Raw genomic sequence first — 25,225 nt, forward strand, 5'->3', positions numbered from 1 at the left:
ATAGCTAAAATGTGTCCAAAATATTTTTGAGGTTCTCAGGAAGCGTTGTCCAGAAGTCTTTGATCCAAGCTGTGTTTTAGATAAAGATAAAGAAAAACATATGGTAAAATAAGCACAGACTAGCTCATGGTTAGATGAAATGTTCTGTTTGAATCAGTATCTGATGGCTTATTTCAGATCTACATGTACTTATGTAAATCCAAACATTGCAAGGGTGAGAACAAAACAGGCTAGTTGTCAGCCATTTGACCCTGTCTGATTTGGTTATATACCAATATTTCAATGTTTCTTGTAACTGGACATTCACAATGGACAAAGAAGAGCCCTTCTCATACCTAATTCTTACTTATTAGGAGGAACATTTTTACTATCTAAATACTGCATCATTGTACTTCGAAGGGACATTGCTTCGAACTTATCCTGCTTGCCATCAAGCATATGTTCCGACCTCCTACTCGTCTTCGCAACCACTTATCATTACTTATGGTCCAAGGATAGATCTCCTAATATGTTTTGGCGCCGAAGGGCTGAGTTCGATTTCCCGCATGGATACAGTTCTGAAGCCCATTTCTGGTGTCCCCCGCCGTGATATTGCTAAAAACGGCGTAAAACCATACTCACTCACTCACCCAATATATTTAACATCCAAAATCATTTTTACAACTTTTTTCAGTTTGTAAACAGTAATAATGTCTTGAGTGTAAAATGCTCTTCTAAGAAGCTTCACTGGCAGAGAGAATAGTGAGATATCCATTAAGGTATCGCTTGATCTCGCCAAAACAATATCTCCTGTAGTAGCCAGGTTTGAATAATAAAATTGTATGACAAAAGCTAATCTAAAATTTCAACGAAGACATTTGCTTAATGGTATACTAATGTATAATACAGGTAACCCGATATTTGCAAAAAGATATTTTACCTTAAAGAGTCCCTTCGGCCCCCATATATGCATTACTTCGTGTATCTCATATTCCAGAAAAAAACTCTCGCTTATCATAAGACAGTGATTTATAACACATAATGCACACACTGCCCCACATGAATTAAAATGTGTGTAGTTATGACCACTATTCCTGATTTCTTGAAATGCTAATGAATTAAGGACCATTCCATACAAAGCAATGCTACGTTTTCGATACGAAACGAAACACCAGACTACCCGCATAGGTTGTAAGCGAGGAATGCATCCCACTAGTTAATTTGCTATCTTTCCGGAAATGTCTGTAGTCACACAGGCCTCACATAGACTTAGGAAAGTCAAATGAAGCCAATTTGTAAACATAATAGCTATTTAGCATTAAAGTCAGATTCAGACAAAATGCCTATGACTTATAAAGGTTGTTAAGTGGATCAATCATTGAGACGTACTCAAGGGTATTTGACGGGCATATTTCAACCTCATTCGAAACCCGTACACTTAAGGACTGTGGTCGGATCAACAAGACGTCACTCTTAGAATGAAGTCTCGAACATTTGTTAAATCACAGCTGAAGGCTCTTACCCAATGAAAGATCACCATTTGCTCACGTGGGTTTGGATTATATTTCCAATGGATGCACAACAGGCACAACAGTTAAACGACTGTGTGGTGCATGTGCAATCCATGCAACATACGACGTTCAATAAGTTTTGCAACTTCAATATAAGACCAAGTCGCAGAATATCTATGCCTTTTTTTTTTCAACATAATCTTCATTCACCTCAATACACTTATTCCATTTGTCCTTCAATCTTATAATACCACTTTTATAGAAATCTGCAGATTGGCCCTCTAACCACGCCTCTGTGGCAGCCTTTATGTCTTTGCAGATATCATTTGCCGGAATAAGAAATAGTCACTGGTGGCTAAGTCTGTACAGTTAAGTCATCCACCCTACAACCCAGACTTAGCCCTCAGTGACTATTTCCTGTAACGGCAAATGAAATCTGCCCTCCACCCCTCGTATTATATTTAGCTGCGTTTTTAGTTAGGTTCGGAGCTCGTGGCAACATTATCGATGTAAAAAGGTACTACTACGGAAGCCTCTCAGGGTCACTTGTTGAAATTTCAAGTTAAAATCTTAAAATGTCAACTTGTTGTCTTGAAATTTAAACTTCTACATAGCATCTTGACATCTCAACAAATCATCTTGAAATTTAAACTTAGTATAACTTTCAAGATACTAAGTTCATATTTCAAGAAGCTCTGTTGACATTTCAAGATACTAAGTTGAAATTTCAAGATGCTTTGTTGAAATTTCAAGATGCCAAGTTGAAAGTTGGGTTGGCTCGGTTGTGAAGGGAGGTGGGTGGACTAGGTGGGCTTTAAATTGTAGAACTGCTCTATAGAGAGGCATATTTAGTATCAGCAGTATGCTCAAAACACGTTATTTGGCGCAGATTTCAAACTTAAGGACAAGGCACTGTCGTCTCGAGCACTGCATACAGCTGAACAGGAGTCTCAAACTGAAGTAGCAGCCTATTTCTTTTGGGGTCTTTTAAACAAGACATATTTTATCCGTTATGCTTTCAAAAAACTGTTCTCATAAACTTTACATCTTCAAAGAGCAAATATATACAAAATCTCTCCAAGAGAGATCACTTATACCTACTTTGGTTGTAACGAAGTCGGATAAACCGGATGTCGCTATAGCCAAGTCAATCCCTGAACAATTGTATTGAGCACTGTTGTTTTTAAATAGCAAATTTTGAATATTGCAAATGCAAAATGGTTGTCATTGTTCCTGTTCGTGACAATGGGAGTTAAAAGCAGAACCCTAATACCAAGACTTTCGTGTTGAAAATGTCTTCTAGTCTGTTGTATTCAAAAATAGATATTTTCAAAGTTCTAATGCTTCAATTGTTTGAATGAAAAAATAGATGGCGCCTTCTAGTTTATTATACTTTGAGTGAAGGTAGACTTTAAATATAACGTCTTAGTTTGCATAAAATAACAGTAATTGGAGCGCAGGTGTTCATCCTGCTGGGATATCATCGTTTAGTTGATGTACCGAAAGTCACCGTTAGGACCAGTCTGGTGGCCCAGTGTTTATTGCTGGTAATTCATATTTTTTCTTTCTTTACTTTATTTTCTAATTGTGACGTTTAACTGTCTTTTGACAACAGCTTCTCCTGCCTATTAAATTTACTGTCAAATGTAGCTTCGTGGTTTTGTTTGTTTGTTGTTTAACGCCGCACTCAGCAATATTACAGCTATATGACGGCGGTCTGTAAATAATCGAGTCTGAACCAGACATTCAGTGATTGACATCATGAGCAACAATCTAGGCAATTGGGATACGATGACATGCATCAACCAAGTTGGTGAGCCTTACCTCCCGATCCCGTTAGTCGCCTCTTGCGACAAGCATAGTCGCCTTTAAGAGCAAGCATGGGTTGCTGAAGACATATTCTACCCCGGATCAGTGACAGTCAACAGCATTCTGCAGCAATCTATGAATTTACTACAACGGCACCTATTCGGCACAACTTTATAAGCACCTTTAACCATCTCTAAAGTTCTTACAGTTTGTTCTTCAAGAAAGTTCCGTTGGGATTCCTCGTAAGAGGCGACCAAATGGATTGGATGGTCAGTCTCGGTGGCTTTGTTGAATACGTGTCATCGTACCCCGACGGCGTGGGTCGTTGCTCACAATATCAACCCCTGGATTGTCTGGTCAAAGGGTCTATTATTTACAGGCCCTCGTCATATACACCTGGTAAACTGTTGATTGCGATTTCAAACAACCAACGAACAAATCTTCATCTTCCAGAGGCAGGGGAGTTAACTGACTGTAAAAGTCCAGTTCCATCCAAGCGCTACCTGTAACCTTTACGAGTTATGTCCCTTCTATGCAGCTCCTTTCGACTAATCAGATTCAACCTCTCATATCACTTTCACATACTTCAAATAAAAATGGCGTCGCCCAGTCAAGACGGTCTGATCGATAATAAAGATCTTTATTGTAACAGAACGGGTCTTACTTCGCGAAGTGCGTCAAATCACGTGAGCACCTTGATTAAAAACATGAAAAGATTTGGAAAATATCTGTTGACGCTAAGATAACAGTCGACATGCTTTGTAAATCCCGCAATCGGCACGGCAGTTTGCGACCAGATGTCGATTTCGTTACGCAATTTTGATGCATAGACTCGTTAGTCCAGCCAAGATATAACTCCATTACACTAGCCCAGTTCGTCAAGGGTGACTCTTATAGTCAGTTAACTCCCTTGACTCGGGTTGATGACAAATCTTATATTTAATTATTTGTCTTTCACTTTGATTCTCTGTTTAACTGTTAATATCGGCGATAGACTGACTTACCTCTGTCATAAGATTACTTCCATTCACCCGTTCGACTTGCGCAGTGACCCCAAAGTCATACAGTATATATCGTTAATCATGTTTTGTGAAATTCGAACTCCTACGTCTTGTAACAGACGCAAACATCTTTAATTAATCATTGCCATTGTATTTCCAGTAATGTATACTGTTGAAATTATATGTTTAACATTACTGTTTCATTCTAAATGTTATACGCAACTAATGTAAAGGTGACACGCATACCAGACTTCGTCTTAATTGTCTGACTGAATCAGAACTAACTCGAAACTTTTAGCTCTGGAAGCTTCCGGTGTCGCCATTGACTGGACACCTGCCTACCGTAGCGACTAGACAACAGTGGACGCTAGACATGACTTTCAATGGTCCTCGGTATCGAATGAAATCCAATAACGGACTACGTGAAGTTGATTGTGAAGTAAAATTGTTCACGTCAAACTGAACATCAAAGAAGCAGTTTTAAAATACTTTTATAAGTGTACACATGCCACCCTGTATATTTACATACGTAATAAGGTATATACGCATGATCACCTATAACCGGATATGGTATAGATATGTAGCAATTTTTTTACCGTCGCCTGTTCGCCAAAGTCGCTAAGCTTGCTGCGAACAATCCGAGGGACCAGTTTAGACTAGTTTCGTGGGCATGTGCATCTCAATCATCTCGTAGTGTGTATATACGCTCCCGTGCGTCCTCAATTAAGCTTGTTAAGTTCTGGTTGGTTACATTTGAAATTAAATATTGTGATACGTCGGAAGTATTCCCCTTTGAAAGGTGAGCGGGATCAAACGTGTCCGGTGTTTAAAGTGGCAGTGTTGCGTTGAGTTCCAGATCGTTTTCGGACTAATTAACCGGATGACACCAGGATGTATTTATACAATTTCCAGAGAAATAGTACGTCAGGGAATAGCCAGCCTCGATTTTCCACGAAACTGTTTTCATTGGGCGTTTAAGACAAACTGCATCTTAGAATTCTTGTTACAAACCCCTTTTATGATCTTATCGTTGGCCTTTCCTAAAGCATTAAGCGATCTTACCCTGATATAACTGAAATAATGTTCAAAGTTTAAGAGGTATTGAATCTAACTTACGCATTCTCCTTTACTTGATAGTTTTAAAATCAGTGTAAACGTATTAGATAACACTGCACAAGAAGTACGACTACGAACGTATTAATAATGGTTACAATACTTTTCACAATATACTGTCATTGTCATTGTAAAATTATGAACTATTTTGATCGGAACATCTAAATAAATATATTTATAATATTTAAAATGTATCACTGATTTACTTTTAAAGATTGCAAACAGAAATCTTTCTTTCTTGATTTTGTTTATGGTCGTACATGATTTATTTTAAGACCTGTATTTTTCATGTATTCCCTGTCCACCTGTTGACGTTTTGTATTTATATAAAGTTTTATGTTCATAATGCTGTAATATGCAATCCTTAAATTTTAAAATATAAATTGTTAGGCATCAAATGTCCAGTGATTGATATTATGATAGTACGATCCACGCCGTCGAGGAACAAAGACATGCGTCTACCAAGTCCCGGAGCCGAGTCACTTCTAAGGACAGCCTACAGGTAGCTGAGGATCAATTCTAAATCGGAAACCCATTTGGAATAATTTATTAGGAACCATAGTTAAGTCACCTTACTGAAGACAATGGAGACATGGTACCCCAGCAGTATTCACACCATCACTGACAATTGTTTGAAAGTCTAGACATTTATGAACACAGATTAATGTTCACATTATCGACCAAAATGGACGGCTCCCATTTGACACATATTTCAGGTGCTCGCACATGGATGAAAGTGTCGCGCTGTAACTACTTTTTCACTAAGAACCAATTCAGGATCTGTTGGACTTAAACCATGAAGGGTGTACGGGTGGCCCAGTCGTCTCAGGCGCCACAATATCTCTGTGCAGAGTTGCGTCCCTTAGGCACGCCAGAAACCTATGATTGTGGATTCGAATACCGGTTCGCCCCGATTATGTTTCAAGATGTGTCAGGATCATAACCGCTCTCGTGTGTTTCACCAAAGTTGTAAACGTCTGAGACCTGCATCACATCGGGCTTCCCTCCCACATTAAGCTGACACGCCGTGATATAACTGGAACACTGTGCAAAGTGCTTGGCCCCAACTAACCCACTAAAACGAGTAGCTTTCGTTCTTTTTGCGAGAACACAGGTATAGTACTTCTTATAGTATACAGTCCTGACATAAAACACACAAACTTTTTTCACGTTTATTCAATCATCTCGAAAAAAACCCAAATATTTTTATTGATGTAAGGTTTTCAAGTATGGTTCAGAAATCTGGAAAAGAAAGACTCAGATCGCGTTTCTGTGTATACATATACATTTTGTGCCATTATTACCGCATGAATAGTTTCAACCGCTCAGTTTTTCCTTATTGTATGCCACAAAGTGTGTATTTTGTTGAATATCCATGTCCCGATGCGGTCTCATGAAACGTCAGTGCAGGCAGCTTGCAAAATAAATAAATCGACAACAAAATTTATAAGGAAACTATTTTATGCTTCTCTTTGTAAAGAATTGTATACCATTGTATACCATCTACTGAAGTTTCTAATGTGCAATGGCGTACATATTGTGGCAAGCACCTACCCTCCTTTTTATATCAACCTATCCGATACATCCGGTTGGTATTGTGAAGGCTAGGGATGTCGGAAGGCGTATGTTTGTGAAGGAATATGATGCATTTTCGAGCTGCGCAAGAAGCGCATGTGTCGCGGATGGACTATTTCCCAAGGCGGAGGGATTTTGGAACAGGTGCGTGTGGCCCGATTAATATAAGATTCCGCAATCCCTTCGAGACAATGATGCATTTTGCATACCACGAACCTGTCCGAATCACTCATAGTACATGAAAAGCTTTTGGGAAGGTTTTTGACAAAAACTTGAATATAATATGTTTTATTTAATAGATCCCAATAGAAAAAGGCTGCTACTTCAGTTTTTGTGGCTCCTGTTCAGCTGTCTGCATTTCTTGAGATGACAATGCCTTGCCCTTAAGTTTGAAATCTGTGCCAACTAACATGCATTTTGGAGCAACTGCACTTACTAAAAATAGAAGCTGAACCAAACTGCAGTGATGCCTTCATCATCATCATCATCATCATCATCATCATCATCACCACTAAAATTAAAGATTAATTTCTGTACTCCTGATATTGAAATCCTCTCAACACGAAAGTCACCAAAGGAATGATTCGTGATTCAAGATAGCAAGAAATGTGCGTTGTGACTTTATTACAGACATAATGTTTGAGTATTTATTTCTAATGTGTTTTTTGTTTAACCCCGCTACCATGAGGTGTAATAAGTCACCAAATCTGACCACCCGATCCAAATTAACCACACATTATTGGGGACATATTCTTATCCGGAACCCCAACGGGGTTTATACGTGCGGGTTGGTGGAAGTTGGATAGATATAATGATTCCGAGGTATCTATTTTTTTTTAGAGAAGTTGGTATTTGCATTTTATAAGGGAAATGAATCACGGGCTTGTCGAAAACTGCAATACATGCCCACATCGAGATATGCAATGGGTTCGAGACTGGTCAATCTGAGGATTCATGCTTTCATCAACATTGACGTAAGTTAGTTTTGGGTGTTTGAGTGAGTGGTTGAGTGAGTGAGTTAATGAGTGAGTGATGATGCTTGACATTTCGAGATTTGACGAATCTATGACAGATATGATATCTGATGCAATTCATTTTGATTCATAAACACATACTCATTATATGGTCGGAATCGTACAATGGACTCTGCTTTTAGCAGAGAATACGATTATGGAAGTGTGTTTTTGTGGCTTCGTTTCCGTGACATCACCGCATGCCTGCTTGGTGTGGGAGCAAGTGATGCGAGTCTGATGCGTGCACTACTCTGTGTATGTGTGTGTGTGTGTGTGTGTGCGTGTTTGTGTGTGTGTGTGTGTGTGTGTGTGTGTGTGTGTGTGTGTGTGTGTGTGTTTGTTTGTGTGTTTGTTTGTGTGTGTTTGTGTGTGTGTGTGTTTGTGTGTGTGTTTGTTTGTGTGTGTTTGTCTGTGTGTTTGTGTGTGTGTGAGAGTGTGTGTGTGTGTGTGTGTGTGTGTGTGTATTCTATAGGTCTTTTTTATTACAAGCTGATCGTGTGTGTGTATAGGTCTTCTATATTACAACCTGATCGTGTGTGTGTGTGTGTATTCTATAGGTCTTTTATATTACAAGCTGATCGTGTGTGTGTGTGTGTGTGTGTGTGTGTGTGTGTTCTATAGGTTTTCTATATTACAAGCTGATCGTGTGTGTGTGTGTATTCTATAGGTCTTCTATATTACAAGCTGATTGTTTGTGTGTGTGTATTATATAGGTGTTCTATATTACAAGCTGTTCTATCATGTAATCGGTATACCTCTAATCAACTGTGAACCTGTGCCACAACGCTGGAAAATTGCACAGGCAGCCATGAAATTGAAGTACTCTCAGCTTAAACACGGCTCCGCGTCATTCTTCATATCAGAATATATTTTTATACACAACGTTGATTCACAAATTATTTGGTGTTAATATCATTCCATTTTTTGTGAAAGAAATTCAATGCTTAAATGTCTGTACTTTGAGTTTTCAAATATGATTTGAACTAACATAAAACATCCCTTTTCAAGTCTCGCACGACTGATGTCAAAACGATGCTTACTCTGTTATCAAATATTTAACCACTATATTTTGAATATGAAACTGAACAAGTTCGAAAATGATTAGCAATTAAGTTAGCTCTTAAAGAATTAGTGAAATTTGTTTTAAAAATGGATGAAAACATGTCATTTACATGTCATGAAAAACAACTCTGATTCCACAGCATCCATTCAGTAATGCAGGTGTACATTGCTTGTATTCTAATCTGCGCCCGAAAAGACTAATGCATATTTGTAGTCTTGATAGGCAAAGTAAAGCGTTAAGGTGATATTTATTCAACAAAAAAGTAGTTCCAGTTGTAGTTTTACATGTTGTCCCAGAGATAGCTCAAACGTCTTAAGAAGACATCAGAACGTAAACGCTCATTTCAAACACGCTCAAAAACCCATTCAAAATAACTTCACAGAATCTAATGTTGTCAGCTGGATTTGCTTTGGGATGATAAAAAAATCAATTTTCTGTTTACACTTTTTCAAATACTTTCATTTGATTGTACGATAACCTTCCATTGACTTTATTTACGAGCTCTGTTTATTACTGAATGGATTACACTGACTTATTTAACAGCTCCTTCTATAGGTGCTTTAATGCGTCAAATCTCCCTAAGTTGTCGAGACATGCTCTATAACCCTTTAAACGTAAATAGGTTAAACTATTTACCAAACATTCCTATTCCAACATATTTGAAAAAAAATATCAACACTTCCCATATCGTTTGTACTGAATAACACTATTTAACATCGATCAAAAGAAGCCCGAAAAATATCATTTCATTTACTCATAAAAAAAACAAGTTTTACAAAATGCAATATCATTTTCGTAGCCTAGCCAATGGAATTGAGGCCCGAAGCTGTAAAAGTTTTATTTCTCCCAATCTCGTCTTATCCTAGCGTTGTAGAAGAGACGAACGCACGTCTGGCAATTTGGTGGATCTGTCTGATAGGCGACTTTTACAATTAAAACTTAATTAACTCGCTTGCTATAAAGAAACAGTTGACACCAGGGGGCGTATGCCAGTGACCCATGATCCCACAGGGCAAGGGAAAATGTGATCCCATTTTGAAAAACCGCAAGAGATAAGATGTAGGGAACTAAAGTTGTTATTTTTTCACTTTTTAAAGAACTATACACTCTTGTAACTGATCGCAATACTCTGATACGTTACATTAGTTTTTTTATAGAATATATTTGGATGTACAAATGACATAAACAATAAATAAATTCAACGTTTTGACTTAGTGGCTCATACATAATTTTTTTATGTTCATGTTTTTACACAAAACATGATAAAATGTGTATCAACGAAATCAAAAACAAAAACTTATTTGTATCAGCATTGATAATTGCTTTGTCATCATATATATTTGTTAAGTTGGGGATAATCTTCTAAACCATTACTGAAACATTCGTACGTAACAAAGGCGGCAAACAGATGCTTTCAAACGATGTTATAGATGTTCACAACATGGAAAGACATGAAATGTGGAACGCATCCTCTTTTCATTGCTTTGCTTTTCGCATTCTTCCAAAATTTCAGGGAGAAACTGTTGATAAACGCAGGAAGATATCAGACCAACAGGGGAACGTCCATTACCATTTGTCAACACACACTAATGTTATTATACCAAACTTTGAAAACACTGGGAATTCACTATCCAATCTCAACCCCATTCATACAGACTGTCATCTGCATTCCTGCCTACCAACGACCCCCTCTTCGAGTTTTTAGCATGAAAACCATATGGTATGATTTGTATGCACAGTCGCGAAGAGAACCGTATGTGAACATACTGAAAGGGAATTCATCAACTGACGGTACAGAGGTACCTGTCCAAGAGATAGAAGGAACAGTAAGATTTCACCCTCATACTTCTGTTGCCTTTAAGAAGACGCTACATCCGTTTACAAAACGTCTTTACATCTACTTTGGTTCCAGGGGCACCCACTATTACGCTTGGAGATATGCATGATAAACTAAAACAATTCATACAGCCGAATGTGTTTCCAAAGAAATATCTAATGATATTAGAGAAAGTATCGAAATTCATATATTGGTTTTGCAAACTGATACAGAAGATGAAATGCTACCTTTGTCGATGTCGGAACAAAATATACCCCGCGAGGAAATAGGAGATGAGTACGCGATACTCTCTACAATAGACGCAGATATCATGTGAGCAGTCGATGCCACTTGAGAATGGGTCACATGCGATGAACTACCTAATTGTAAATTACGATAACAGTACGTCCAAGAACTAGCCTCGCTACCTGCTTGAGATAGCATCGTTATAGTGGATATCACTTGTTGCTCTTGTCTTGCCGTGCCACAACGACTGTAAATGGATGCGTGCGGATGCAAGGTGTCATATCCTATTAAATGAAATCAGAGGTGGGAAGTTTTTCTTTCAGTCTTCTTATTGATTTACTGAACATATTTGCAAAATTAGATTTTGGTTTTGGAATTATAAGGAGTACATGTTTATTGTAATTATATTTTTAATTTAATGTTTTCTATTCTCCAAATATTTCATAGCTTTTAGAAGTTATTCTTGATTCTAAATAATTTGTTTGTATCGTTAGAATATTCCAACAATGGGAAAGCTTTTTACATCACTTAAGAACTTTGAAATTGCGCTTCAATTAAAATCAGTTCCTAAGCGTGACTTTTCTTATTTGATTTATTTTATCTGAGAAAAAGAGATGAGTATAGTGGCCTTAACCTTAAGATTATGGTTTCACTGAACATACAGTGCCCACGTTTGTTCATTGTATAAAGACCGTACACATAATCAGCCTCTTCTTTACACATATTTGGTTAAAATCACATTCCCGCAAAAGTACCTCTCATCCTTCACTTTGTTGTACATATTTTCAACGGACTTATTATTTATTAAACACATACGCACAAAGCTGCGTCGTGAATTCCAGGGTTGTCTTTTCTGTAACTAAAATGTTTTTGGTTTGTCTTTTATGCCTTTTTACCATGATAAGAATCAGGAAAGCAAAGCCTCGCAGTTACCGAAACGTCAACAGATATTCTCTTCAGTTTCATATTGTCTGCGACTAACTGCAACGCCCGAACGCTTTTATGAATTATTGGCCTTTGTATTAGCAACGGAACACCCGATTGCTCAATTTACAGATTGAACGTTTCACGTAGGAAATATTATTCTTAATGATTTATGTTTGCAAGACTATTACCTTTTAACTGCCCACTAGATAACAGAATTATCATATTATTATCATGAAAAATATATGTCACATAAGATACCTAAATATCCATGGCCAAATATAAAACAAATTGATAAGCCTCCCAACATGGGATCATCCGCTTTACGTCTATCTTGAAGAATACACGCGTCTCAATTGTACTCATGTTCTAATAATGGTTTTTATTTTCAGTGAATCAATATATTCATTTCTTATAACTCTTTTTCTAATGGTTATAAGGATGTTAAAAATATAAGGTTTTACCCTTTCGTTCGAGGACTATATAAACGAAAAAATGGAGCTCCGAGACGATACCATTCCAGTCTAAGCACATATACAAACCCCGCGACGTTTGATACAGCAAACAGTGTGTCTGTCCATATATTATTCGCGTTAGTGTCCTTTCGTTAGGTTATATATTACGGTTCACGAAATTGAGACTCTTTATCAACACATAATACCACCTCCGTCCACGTGTTTCTTACATTCACTATTTTAAGAATATAATCTTGTCAGCAAGATCGTTATTATTAAGGAAGGAACTTTTGTCCTTTAGTCGAAATCCAAACCTTCACGAGAGGGAAAGCTACCTATCATATTTACAATAAAGTGTCGACAATGAATGTATAGAGGCTAGATCAGATGATGTTCCACCAGGACACCGTCGCTATAGTTGGCGCTTATCGCGTAAGGTCATTATTTTAACTAGCACATTTTTATGTGAAAATTACACCGGTATTTGTTTGGCATTTCTTTCACTGTTTAGTAATGGGTTTTTTATAGGTTATAATCTGATAGGAGAGGCTATATTATACCATATGGTATTATATGACACATTGTTATCGGGTAATAAATGTGAGGAGGGTATGTCCATTTTACCAAATTTTGAAATTGAAATTTCTTTTTAGTTTAAGTTTTCATTTTGATAATAAAAAAACCCCATATCTGTATTCCTTACTGATCATGCTATTTGACAAATGGGTTGTCTTTTCGCAAACACGTCGTGTCATCACTGATTTTCAGTGATCCATTCACATAATTTTCTTTTGCGTCAAATGGGATTTGTTTCGGTGGTTATTCTCTATCGTTGACGTTATATGTTTACGTATGGTAAGTTGATATAAGTAATTGATTTATAAGATATTACATATAATACTGCTTGAATATAGTTTTCATATTTATTTGCCTTCGTAAGTTAATATTGTAATCTCACAACTTTATTTTAAATATCCCGAAGGGTAACAAAGTGACGTGTTATAGATACTAGATAAACAGTTGTGAAGACATTCTTGATTTAAATGCGTTTTATGTTTTAATCCTAAATCAAATATTGTATAACATTGATTAATTCATATATCAGTTTCTTGGAAAAAAAGATTAATTTTAATTTCAGTTCAAAACACTTGTTATCTTTTCACACATATATGGCAAAATCTTGAAAGTGAAATACAGCACAAATAGTTATAGAGTATTGTTTATCTGCTTGATGACAATCATCGGAGATAATGACGGTCGCATTATGCAGTGACGACTACTATATATGTGGAACAAACATCATGTTTGTCTATGGTTTAACGCCGCAATCAGCACTATTCCAGCTATAAGACAGCGGTCTGTAAATTATCAAGTCTGGGCCAGACAATCCAGTGCTTGACATCATGGGTATCGATTTACCCAATTGGGATACGATGACATGCATTAATCTAGTCGGCGAACCTTGCCACCCGAACCCGTTAGTCGCCTCTTACGACAAGGATGGGTTGCTCATGGCCAGTTTGAAGCAGGGTCTTCGCGGGATATGAAGCGTGCAAGTTCAACTCTACTATGTCACTACAATTAGAAATGAAATTTTATTTATATCAAGACGCAAGATGAAAAATGAAAACTTCAGAAAATCTAAACTAAAACGAAGGTTGACTTGGTGAACTATATTTAGCTATCTGGTAATCAGAAGAAAAGGTCAAAGAGTTTAATGCTTTAATGTGTAGACGACTTTCCCTATTTATAGCCTGTTAGAATAGTAGAGCTGTTGTAATTTCATTTTTTAGAACTTTTTAATAGTCGATGAAGCAGTTTGTCCGAATAACGAAGTTGAAGCGAATACATATGTGCATGATTAGGATCGAACTAGTGGTTGTATTTTCATGATTATTCTTTCAAATTTTTGTTGTTATTATTATTACTATTATTATTACTAGTATAGTTGTTATGATGGTATCCATTATAAAGTATGTCCGTGTCAGTATGAGATTATACCCCCTTAAAATAAACTAAATATAATTTTTAGAAAGACACTAACATTTTGTTTAAAATGAATCAATCAGTTAAATGTTTACAGCAATACGCAATCAGTTTATTTTTAATTTTGATGCTGGTAAACAGGACTTCATTGAAATGCATAATTAATTTAGTTTTTGTCTTTATAGAATAATGCAAAAATCATTCTCATTTACAGTTCTATATGCCCTATATTTATATATAAAAAGATATTATCATGCTACCGATGCCATTTCGATACAATATCGTATCACATGATGTTATGTGTCGCATGTGGCAGTCTCCAAATTAATGTGTGCATAAAACAGATTGCTTGAGCTGACTATTAACAACAACAAATTTAAATTCTTATTGTATTAACATATTTCTAGGGAATTATAACGGACGTATATTAATTGTACATTGGTCTTACCTGAACACCTCGTCTTGTCACTGGAATCTGTAGACCCGGGTGAAGAGCTGACACTCTGGGAGGGTGATGAAGAAAAGGGGGGACTGTACGAGTTGGCCACTTCACAGTACGGTGACCCCCCGGGCATCAAGCCGCGGGACCCCGACATACCCCCTATCCCCCCGGACACCTGCACCCCACCCTGGTAGAAATAGTCACCAGTGTCTCGACTTGATAACAAATTAGACGCAGCGCTGCTCAATGGTCCGTTCATACCAAAATTTGAAGACGGGGACGAGAACCCCCACTCTGATGATTGGGAGGGGTACGTGAACCCACCCCCTGAGAAATTCCCAGTCCCGTACATTGATGAGAATGCAGTTTGTCTAGGAAATGTCTGAGAAAGTCCATAAGACCCTGGGAAGTTATGAGAATAGTGGTGCAAAGCCGGTGCATTCATTCCATAGACTCGTTGCTCCATCGCTATAGTATTTTGATTCAGCTTTCTGTCTCGGCCGATACCCCCTTAGGGAAATTATACACAAGTCGAGAATTTGCTTCCGAAGATCACAGTTCAGCCTCTTCTGGCTCGAACAGTCAGTTCACGGATACCTTGAAGAATCCCACAGGTATTGGCGCTCTGTGCTCATTTATGCATACCGACAATGCAAACTGATGACATCATTGCAGGTGTAATCCTTTCAGGTATACGTGATTACATAGTAATAACAATCATTATCACCAGAAAGCATTCAAGTCAGTGTTAATGATATGCACCTTTCGGCCGATGAATAAAAACTCTTCACGACAACTTCTGAAAGTTTCTTCAGAAGGATCCGAAAACGTGTCCTCAATGACAATAGGTTGTCCAAATTATCAATCAAAAATCAAATTATGCGTATCCAAATTCACTGATATCCAACGAGAGCACTCTTATATTGAAGGTACATAAACAACTTTCTGTGGTAACATCAAACATAAGTTGATAACAGACCGCTCACAGACTAGCAGACGACACGTTGTAAACATCCATCCAAAAGGTAGATTAACATTTACTGCCGCCAGTCTCACTGATGCGACACCTTGTGTGAAAAAGGGTCACAAATCAACCGCCATGCGCATGTGCAGAGCCGTACAGAGCTGTCCGTCGTCGACAGTCGTCAGAAAGCGATTCCGCCAAATACCAATCACATGCGAAAGTTTGGAACCGCGGCTTATTTACTCGGCGGAGCGATACACTCGCGAAGGGGTGATAGGGTGTCGCTTAGCAGTAGCTGCCGTTCCATCGTGTGCACACTTCCGTTGACTGTTTACGACAGATTTCGATTGTTTTAAAAACAGTTTGTTTTATTATTTTGATATGTGCTGATCTGTTTATTGCTGCTGAGGAACGTTAAATAAATACGAAAATCCGGACAAGCTCACCGGCAGAATCCTTGTATTTTTATAATACCCACAGACATACATCGCTCCACGGCATGCAGATTAAGGAAGCGTCTTTGGTGTTCCGTAATATTCCTACGCTTTTATAGCAAGTGAGACAAGATACACACTCAGGTGGATCATATATATATATATATATATATATATATATATATATATATATATATATATATTAATGAACAAATTCTTTTTTATTTTGGTTGACCTTACAAACTGCTGTTATAGTTACATGACGAGCCATAAAGTTTATATGCATATTGACTTCAGCATATTTTGTACGTGTTTAATTATAAACGTTGCATATACACATTTTTGTCTTTTGGTCAGTGTTGGCCTGGTGAGCCTCGGGCATGTAGCATAAGCTGAAAGCACCAGCCAGTACACTATATGTACACATGTGTGGACATAGCAGCACTCGTAATCGTACAGTACAAACACATCAAACTCACTTTACATAGCTTATTTATAGTGGTAGCTTCCTTGAACTATAAGGTACAGGGATTTTCGGATTACATATTGGTGGGACCCGTGAAGATTCCGGGGTAGAATAGGTCTTCAGCAACCCATGCTTGCCGTAAAAGGCAACTATGCTTGTCGTTAAAGGCGACTAACGGGATCGGGTGGTCAGGCTCGCTGACTTGGTTGATGCATGTCATCGATCCAAATTGCGTGGATTGATGATAATGATAGTAATCACTGGATTGTCTGGTCCAGACTCGATTATTTACAGACCGCCGTCATATAGCTGGAATATTGCTGAGAGCGGCGTTAAACAACAAACCAACCAACAACCAACATATTGCTGTTCATTAAATTTAAAATCTTTTTTTTTGTTGTTGTTGGAATTACTGTTCTAAAGGATAAGCTTATTTCTTAGTTAAAAAAATACGAAATGTATTAAACAAAGTTATAGTTGCTTAGTTATATAATGCTTCTGTGTTGTCTTACGCTTCATAATCAGGTTACCAAGTTCTTTTTAATGCTTGTTTGATACAAGGAATGTCGTTAAATGGTGAAAAAATGATATAAATGTCTTCAAATGAGAATCGTTATCAGAAAAAAATTCAGTTGAAACCCCAAATGAACACAATCAGCTTTTTCAAAGATTTCAAAAGAAAGCATTATTTATATATGACGTTCAGCATACCCCCAAAAAACACAACTCCATTTTTTCAATAAGGAGAATATCATTTGTTTCATATTTCAACAGACAATCTTTGCTCACACTTTTCCATTTTATCTCGTGGACTCGTTTCCTCAGCTCCAGGCGAAATCTCTACCGATTGGTGGTTTCATGAGCGGGGTGTGCATTCTTGGGCTTTCCTCCCCGAATCTGGTTATACCATATCCCCTCTCATCATCATTAGGCGAAATGCGAGCCTGCTAATGCTCTCCTAAACTCCAATGAGCTCTCTATCTCACGACACAATGCATGGCAAACTAAGCCAAGGAAAGAGCGGATAGCAAGCATGCTAGATTTACTTCAGATTATATTTTCCACGTCTTGTACCTAAGAAAACAAAATTACCACGAAAATAAATTTACAATGCAGTTTGCAGTTGTAATGGTAGGTAAAAAATATGAATAGGTATGATTTTCTTTTTTTAAACAACTCTGTGTGTATGTTATTTGAATTGATTGTATTAAAAGATTAAATAGTCGATTGTATTTCAAAATACATTCATGTTGGGTTAAGTATCTTTCAATATGTTATCTCAATAGGCAATATGTACGGGATTAACATGTATATGTGTACGCCAATTGGCTGATAATCAAGACTGGTTATTCTCTTGCATTGACGTTTCAAATCATTCTGTAGTTACCATTCTGAGATTTGACCCAAGCGTAAAGAATTCTTCGTATATTGTTAAGGAAATATCCGTACAGCATTTCTTTCTTTTTTGTTGTTGTTTAACGCCACACTCAGCAATATTCCATCTATATGACGGCGGTTATCCGTACAGCAAGCCGTTTGTGTTAACGCCATTAATATAATGGCAATCAGCATTGTTAACATACATAACTTTAAAAAACCTACCTTTATTAATTCCTCATCCAGGTTTTCTACAAGTTCATGAAAACTTTCGACGAAGATATTAATAATACATCCATAATGTTATTCGGTTTCTTTCTTCTTTGCCATGTAAAAATCCGATCAGCTGTATCTTTGAAAAACAAGACGTATTAAGACAAACATACTAGTCATATTTCATGTTTCTGTGATGTGGATAAACAACGAAGTATTTTTTAATGCTTCACATCATTAAAAGTTCTTTAATCAAAATATGTTGAAGCTGCATAGACGCTTCTGTTACAAATACTTGTATCGTGCAGTGTCCATGCACAGGTGTGCGATGCACCAATAGCCTGGGTCTTCATGTTTAATTAGGAGTCTACATCTCAATATTGAATATCATTTATATGTCATTTTCTAGATATGTTCATTCGGGTATGCAAAGCATATATAGTATTGCAGAAGAGGTGTATTTGAGGACTATTCATTAACATTGCCAGTTGATAAATATCAAAGACAGGGTTTTAATCTACATGTCTAGCATATGGTATGACGGAATGACCTGTCCTACGTTTCATTTATATCCATGGGATGTAATTAAAAACGCCAACGCCACAGAATAATCAGTCTCTATAAGCTGGCGAAACATTAGGCGTAAACCGCAAAATAGTGTTGAAAATAATATGATTTGGTCACTGAAATTAGTGATGACACCAGGTGTTCGAGAAAAGGCTCTAGCGGTACTGGCAGTCGCAAATAGTTTTGATACTCATGCATTTGACTTCAGACGAAATTTAAACACGACCTATTGTTCGGTCACAAACTGTACGTGTTCATTTGCATAATTATTTGTGTTCATTTGCACGACTATTTCTGTTCATTTGCATGGCTATTCCTGTTCATTTGCATGGCTATTCCTGTTCATTTGCATGGCTATTCCTGTTCATTTGCATGGCTGTTTCTGTTCACTTGCATGGCTGTTTCTGTTCTTTTGCATGGCTGTTTCTGTTCATTTGCATGGCTATTCCTGTTCATTTGCATGGCTATTCCTGTTCCTTTGCATGGCTGTTTCTGTTCATTTGCATCGCTGTTCCTGTTCATTTGCATGGCTGTTTCTGTTCATTTGCATGGCTGTTTCTGTTCATTTGCATGGCTGTTTCTGTTCACTTGCATGGCTGTTTCTGTTCATTTGCATGGCTGTTTCTGTTCACTTGCATGGCTGTTTCTGTTCATTTGCATGGCTGTTTCTGTGCATTTGCATAGCTGTTTCTGTTCATTTGCATTACATTGGTACTCTGTTGCTATTTTTACGTGTATCGTAAAAAAAAAAGTATTAATTAAAAATATTCTCTAATAGCCAAAGCATATTTCACAATGTTAAAGTTTAGAAATACTTAATCGATGTATGTGTGTATCATTAATGATTGAAGAAGCCTACCAATTCTATACCCTGAAAGATAAGACTGGTGGTGCTGTTTTGGCCATATGTTTATGGTATGACACTAATATGCACTAGAAAATGAGATATGATTTATCAGTATAAAGTTTCTTGTTTCTTATATTCCATATTCCAGCTTCACGGCGGTGTGCTTGTTCTATTATGATATTGTATAAATCCTGAGAAGGTTTCATATGAATGGGCTTAAAGCGGCTTTGAACAGTATGGCAGTTATATCAAGTCGTGCCAGCTCAGTGTAGGAACAAAACCAAGCATGAGACAGGTCGTAAAACTGAAGTCGTTTATCGCTTTCTCTTTACCAACGGACATCGACATGGCACATGGCATTGGCACGGGCATTGGTATGGACATGGGTGTTGGCATGGAAACTGGCTTGGGCACTGGCATTAATACTGTTATGGACATTGTCATGAATATTGGGCTTGGGTGCTGGCCTGGACTTTGGCCTCGATATTGTATTCGATAGTGGCCTAGACATTGGCAAGGATATTGGCTAGGGTGTTGGCATGGACTTTGGCCCGGATATTGGCTTCGTTAGTGGCATGGGCTTTGGCAAGGATATTGGTTTGGATGCTGACATGGACATTGACAAAGATATTGGCTTGGATAGTGGCATGGACATTGGTATGAGTATTGGCATGGGTGCTGGCATGGACATTGGCATGAGTATTGGCGTGGGTGCTGGCATGGACATTGGCATGAGTATTGGCGTGGGTGCTGGCATGGACATTGGCATGGGTATTGGCTTGGGTAATGGCATGGACATTGGCATGAGTATTGGCGTGGGTGCTGGCATGGACATTGGCATGAGTATTGGCGTGAGTGCTGGCATAGACTTTGGCATGGGTATTGGCCTCGGTAGTGGCATGGACTTTGGCTTGGATAGTGGCATGAACATTGTCATGAATATTTGCTTGGGTGCTGGATGGATACTGGCGTGGTCTTCGTCATGGACACGATGCTGTCAAATCAAACCATGGGAACAATACCAATCGGATCCTAACAAATGCGGTGTCATTTGAAAATAAACTCAGCATGAGTCATCTAAAGTTCAGGTAGACCTCAAGAGTACTTATGTCGAACTGGATATGACTAACGACTTAAGGATCGTATGACAAGCAAACTATCCGAAGTTCGGATTAACCATCAACTACACGATCTTCAATAAAATGGTTTCTATTACTTTGTGTGTGAATATAAAGTCCTTTTTCTCGGCGTGAAATTCGGTTGAAATGAAAGAGATTTAAATAATCTGTGCTAATGTTCACTTGACATCAATTTTTGGGACCTTTATTTGAAGTCCAGATATACCAAACATCGACGCAACAGAAATGGTTAATGTTTCGTAATAATAAAATAAAATATGATCACGTTTGATCGCCAAATATTTTTGTTTCACTGCATAGATGTCTTTTGAGCAAAGGACAGCCTTCTCGTAGAGCTGTCCAATAGGTGCGGAGCTAAGTGGATGAGTTCATTCAGATATAGGGGTCATTATGTAACATATCTCCCCTCCATTAGGGAAATAGTAAGAATTGGAGTCTACCATCAGTATCAGAAATCATATACAAAAGTCATGGCATGAATGAAAGCAATGTATACCTTCTCTGTGTATTTAACCTTTCTCAGACATGCACACACGTTAACGTGAATCAGTCGTCAAGTTACATAACATTTCCAAGCCCAGATAAACATTTAAGGGAATCATTTCAGTGCCACAATTCCAAATATGAAACACAGAACCTCAGAATACACTACCACTTTAAACTGACATACAGCTGCATTCGTTTTACCACAACAGGAGACCAAATATGGCCTTTACGAACATAGGCCCCTTCTCCAGGATGAACGTCAACAACGCTACCCTTTGGTTCTCCTATTAGTGCCATGCTCTTAAATCATTAAAGAAATCACAGTTACGTGCACATTGTACTCTTCAGTGATCTTTGACATTAATGTGCTATCAGACGCAGGTTTTCCTCCAGCAACATATTTGACTATAGTTGAAGGTTGTACGTTGCATTGTGTCTCCTTTGCAACCCGTGCTGCGATGGATAGTTCTGATATCAAGTAGTGTGAAGGAGAGTAATTCAGGCGTCCATACACAAGGTAGTTATACTGTTTTCTTTCATGTGTTGTTAGGAGGAATGGTCAGATCCCAATCCTGTGTTCCTGTGTGCTGTAACAGAGAACGCCGACAATGCGTCTGTGCCTGTATTGATGTTATTGTTAATGTGCACGTAGTGTGTTCCTTTGATGCCTAACACCCAACTCCGGTTCGAAACATGCGACGGAAATTGGGATTGATATTATGAGCAAAGGTCCATACCCTCGGGGTACAATGACACGGGGGCACGGGTGGCCAAGTCGTCTAAAGCGCCGCAATTCGCTTTGCAGAGCTGCGTCTCTTGGGTACACCAGAAACCTATGATTGTGGGTTCGAATCTCGGTTCGCCCCGATAATGTTTCTAGGTTTGTCGGCACATACCCGTGCTCGGGGGTTATTCAGAAGTGGTAAACGTCTGAGACATCAGTTTGGGCTTTCCTCCCACATTCAACTGACACGCCGTGCTGGAATACTGTTAAAAGCGTCGTTAAACACAACTCACTCACTCACTCACTTCAATGACACGCAAACAAGAAACCTGAACCCCGGCCCCTAAATTCGCGTTTTACGACCACATATTATTAGGCGCCTTATCGAACCCGGAAATCCCCACGGAATTGGCTACTTTAAGAGTACACATATTTCAGATATAATGCATTTTCTACATACAGGATTACCTTCTTGCAGATGATTGCTCAGGGAGCGTTATATGGAAATTTTTCAGAGGTATTCTGTCACTGCAGACAACATCACTCCACACAATATGGAAGCGTCGAAATGAAGAAAGTACAATCACTAATCGCTGTCCATGTTAAAGTGATCACATCTTGTGTTCCAAAAACAGGAAAGCATATTCCTGCCCCCTTTGATACACGTATTATACCGTCCTCACCCATTTATCTATCCATCATCTATCCATTAATTCTTCATATTCCATATCTCCCTATCTATTCATCAATGTATTTATCAATGTAAATATTTAGTTACTTTCTGTCAATCTGCTTTCGTTTGTCCTTATGTCTATCTACCCATCAGTCAATCTTAAACTATGCTTATCTTTCTTAATCTATCCATAAATGTGTCGTGTCTCTTCCCCAACCGTCACTCCATCCGTCCGCTAGTCCACGTATCTGTCCCAGCATCTGTTTACCCAACTCGGGCTTTTTAATGAAATAAGCAGAGAATCCGTATCTTTAAATCCACAGACCGTCGGGTCAACCAAGCAACCCTCTGCAACTGCACAGACTGCCTCTGTAAAATGTGTATAGCTCAGTAGAGTCCAACCAACTGGGGATAAACAATGACTGGTGAATGTTGTCAAGCTTCCCAAGCCGTCGCAGTGTTAGCACGCCCGGAGTCCTAGCGGGAACCTACGTTACGTTTGGCGCGCGACATGCTTTCCTCCCATCTGCATGCCACATGTAGAACCCCAGCTCTCAAGCCCGGTCGTATTTTCTGAATTATTCTCGGAGCAAACCATATACAATTTGTCAAGCCTCTGAAATCTAAATTAGCTTCCACCTCCTTTTTTCTTTCATATTCGAGGGGGTTTCTTACAGGGGGCAATCCATCATCTTGCCGGGGGAGGTTAAAGGAAGAGCGCTGGGTGGGGGCAGGGAGTGCCACAGGTGGCATCGCCGGATGCAGGTGCAGACAAGGATGCGCTAATGTTGTAGGAAATGTTGCATTTTTCAACTATCTATTTCATTTGTCTTCCTTTGTTAATATCATATGAGACTTCTTTGTCTTGAAACCGATACAGAGGTATAACAGATTAGGGTATCTGTTTTGTTTTTCCTCAGATCGCCCACGAGTGATACTGTCAGAACGCTGTTGAATTCAGAAACATTGGAATGGAGGGAAATATTATGGTTTTCTATAAATTTGATAGATACTCCGTACAACGTCAACCGAGGTATTGGTATCAGAGACCTGTCGGAAGTTGATACTGCGTGTGTGGAAATAAGTTTTCTTTCCCGATTCTGGAACAAACCAAGAACTACAGGGGGAGAGGTAGTTTGGTCTAACATTTGTAGCGGAGTTTATGCTCTGCCTGTTTTCCCTTTTTATCTAACCTGACTCATCACAATGAAATGGATTGAGTAAAAGTGTAATTTGGTTGTTTTTAAATTATGTATACCTTTAAATATAAAACGTCAACGCCATGGTAGGTTCAGCTTGGATCACCTCAAAAAGACCCCATTAGGCGTAAAGAGTAAAACAGCGGTGAATACCATGTGAAAGTGGTGATGACACCAGTGATGACACCAGTGGTGACACCAGTGTTGACACCAGTGATGACACCAGTGATGACACCAGTGGTGACACCAGTGATGACACCAGTGGTGACACCAGTGATGACACAAGTGGTGACACCAGTGATGACACCAGTGGTGACACCAGGTGTTGGCGAAAGGGTTAACAATGTCCTGACACCAGTGGTGACACCAGTGATGACACCAGGTGTTGGCGAAAGGGTTAACAATGTCCAGGGCCCGGTTCCACAAAGCGATCTTAGCTCTAAGTTGATCGTAACTCCCATACTTTAACGAAGGCTTACGATCATCTTAGCGCAAAGATGGCTTTGCGGAACGGGACCCTGACCGGTAGCACCCAACACTCACACAATTTGGAAAGAAATTAAGTGATTGTTTGTCGCCTGACGCCACACAGCAGGACTCCCGCCATACCATATGGCGGCTTGAAATCTCTCGAGTCTTGACCAGACAGTCACGTGATGGACCAGACAGTACAGATGACGGTATTGTAGAGACAAAGCGAAATGTTCATTTTAAACTACGTTTGCTGTGTAACATAAATGTTTGAGAAAACATCTAAAACTAACTTCGCATTAATTCAATGTTATTTTTCCAGTGTGTTTAATTGTTTCACGTTTTATCAGAAAGATCAGCTTTAGTGTAACCAGGTAGGATTCGAACTCACGACAATCAAACGCACTAGCCACTGGACTACTCCATCAAGGAATAACCTGGTCCGGAAACATGTAACAGTTTGGCCATATTGTCGAGGGGGGAAATGACATTATTCTGCTCACCCAAAACGTAAGAAATATAAAGTTTTAAGTACATATCAATAAACAGTTTGAGTACTAGATCGGTGCAAATGCACATTTTTGCTATTTCGCACATTTTCAAAGAAAAGGAAGAAATATTCACTTCATTCGGATCAATGGGTTAGCCTTGCCAATATACCTGACTGCAACACAAAATTGAGACATTAAAGACCACATAAAACCTGCAATGATATTACAATGAGAATTATAT

The 25,225-nt window shown here is 38.5% G+C and overlaps 1 protein-coding gene across 1 annotated transcript in view; it reads right to left on the reverse strand.

The window, feature by feature from the left end:
* Positions 1–16,079, reverse strand: part of LOC124152173 (homeobox protein MOX-1-like) — a 44,378-nt gene extending 28,299 nt beyond the window's left edge. The window contains exon 1 of the mRNA XM_046525010.2: positions 14,940–16,079. Coding sequence (XP_046380966.1) covers positions 14,940–15,399 — 460 coding nt within the window. The 5' untranslated portion in view covers positions 15,400–16,079. The remainder of the gene's footprint in view (positions 1–14,939) is intronic.
* Positions 16,080–25,225: the final 9,146 nt, after the last annotated feature.

Source organism: Haliotis rufescens, unplaced genomic scaffold, assembly GCF_023055435.1.
Source record: "Haliotis rufescens isolate VD_foot unplaced genomic scaffold, xgHalRufe1.0.p SCAF_4, whole genome shotgun sequence".
In the NCBI taxonomy this organism is placed as follows: Eukaryota; Metazoa; Mollusca; class Gastropoda; order Lepetellida; family Haliotidae; genus Haliotis; species Haliotis rufescens.